This window comes from Trachymyrmex cornetzi, unplaced genomic scaffold (genome assembly GCF_001594075.2).
Source record: "Trachymyrmex cornetzi isolate Tcor2-1 unplaced genomic scaffold, Tcor1.1 scaffold466, whole genome shotgun sequence".
Lineage (NCBI taxonomy): Eukaryota > Metazoa > Arthropoda > Insecta > Hymenoptera > Formicidae > Trachymyrmex > Trachymyrmex cornetzi.
Window position 1 is genome coordinate 530,346 of NW_017299465.1, and position 1,471 is coordinate 531,816.

The window sequence follows — 1,471 nt, forward strand, 5'->3', positions numbered from 1 at the left end:
CTCAATATTCTTTCGTTTTAAAGTAAAAAGTAATTGAGATTAACACTTTTGATATATGTGTAAAGGTTGATAAAGGATATCAACTCGAATCTTTAACACACAGATTTATCAGCATTGTTTGAAATCTCCCAACATTTTTAAACGAAGTAAATATATATACATATTCGGATATTGTAGAGAGAAAAAGCGAAGGTAATTATTATAATTTCTTACAAAATTTTGTGTTTAATCTAATTTTATGATTATTTCTATGTCCGGTTTTATCCGGTTCGATTTTGTTTCCAAAAACGAAATGTTCGGTAATTTACACTTTTGAATTTGGCAACTCTAGTCACGCGCAGCGGGGGAAAAAAATGATTTTCGCAATCCTACCTTGAGGAAGCAGCGTCCGACGGGCATGTCCTCCGGCACGGTGGCGTTGTAGAGCGGCTTCTCGAAGATCGGCTCGTTGTCGTTGAGATCGTGGACGGTGACTCGCACGGTCGCGCTGCTGCTGAGAGGCGGTCGTCCGGAGTCAGTCGCGTACACCACCAAGATCGGCGCCGGGTTGGCCTCGCAGTCCACGTGCGTCACTGTGGTGATAAGCCCGGTGGTCTCGTCGATCGCGAACCACGTTGCGTTCGCCAAGGAATAACGAACCGCCGAGTTGACGCCCTCGTCGAGATCGGTCGCGAACACTTGTATCACCGACGTCCCGGGCTCGGACGCCTCCAGGAGATGAGCCTCGTACCTCTCGTGCTCGAATTTGGGCGCGTTATCGTTCACGTCGGTGACGAGCAGCCGAAAAGTGCGTTCGGCGCACAACGGAGGCGTGCCGGCGTCCGTCGCCTCCACCGATAACTCGTAAACGGACTGCTCCTCGCGGTCCAAAGGTCGCTCCACCACCACGAGGTAGATGATGTTGTCCCGCGTAGTCAGACCAAAGTGACCCTCGCCGCCTGTCAAGGTAACCGTCGCGTTCGAGTACTCCGTCCGGGAGTCGGGATCGCTGACGGATATCCGGGCGACGAATTCGCCGAGTTGCGCGCTCTCGCTGATCTTGGGGGTCGCGTCGTCCGAGAGGAAGATGACGGTGATGTCCGGCTGATTGTCGTTGACGTCGGTCACGCGGATGGAGAGAAAGGTGCTGGCTTCCAACGGCTGGGCGCCGCGATCCCGAGCGACGATCACCAGCTCGTGCCGTTCCTTCGACTCGAAGTCGAGGGCCTTGTTGACGTAGACCATCCCGGTCTCCGGATCGATGCGGAACATCTCCTCGCGATCGGACTGCCGGCGATTGATGGAGTACTCGATGCGGCTGTTGTCCCCGGCGTCGGCGTCGGTCGCGTTCACCGCGAGCACCGGCGTGCCGACGGTCGCGTTCTCCGGCACGCTCGCGTCGTAGCGCGTCTGGTTGAAGACGGGCGGATTGTCGTTGACGTCCTGGACGGTGACGTTGACGTTCAAGTGGGAGCGGAGCGGCGGGGGGGGG

The 1,471-nt window shown here is 55.1% G+C and overlaps 1 protein-coding gene across 1 annotated transcript in view; it reads right to left on the bottom strand.

Annotated features, from left to right (window-relative positions):
* Positions 1-327: 327 nt before the first annotated feature.
* The window catches only part of LOC108764907 (protein dachsous), a 2,911-nt gene continuing 1,767 nt past the window's right edge, over positions 328-1,471 (bottom strand). Inside the window, exon 3 of the mRNA XM_018513311.1 lies at positions 328-1,464. Within this exon, the coding sequence (XP_018368813.1) occupies positions 328-1,464 (1,137 nt within the window). The remainder of the gene's footprint in view (positions 1,465-1,471) is intronic.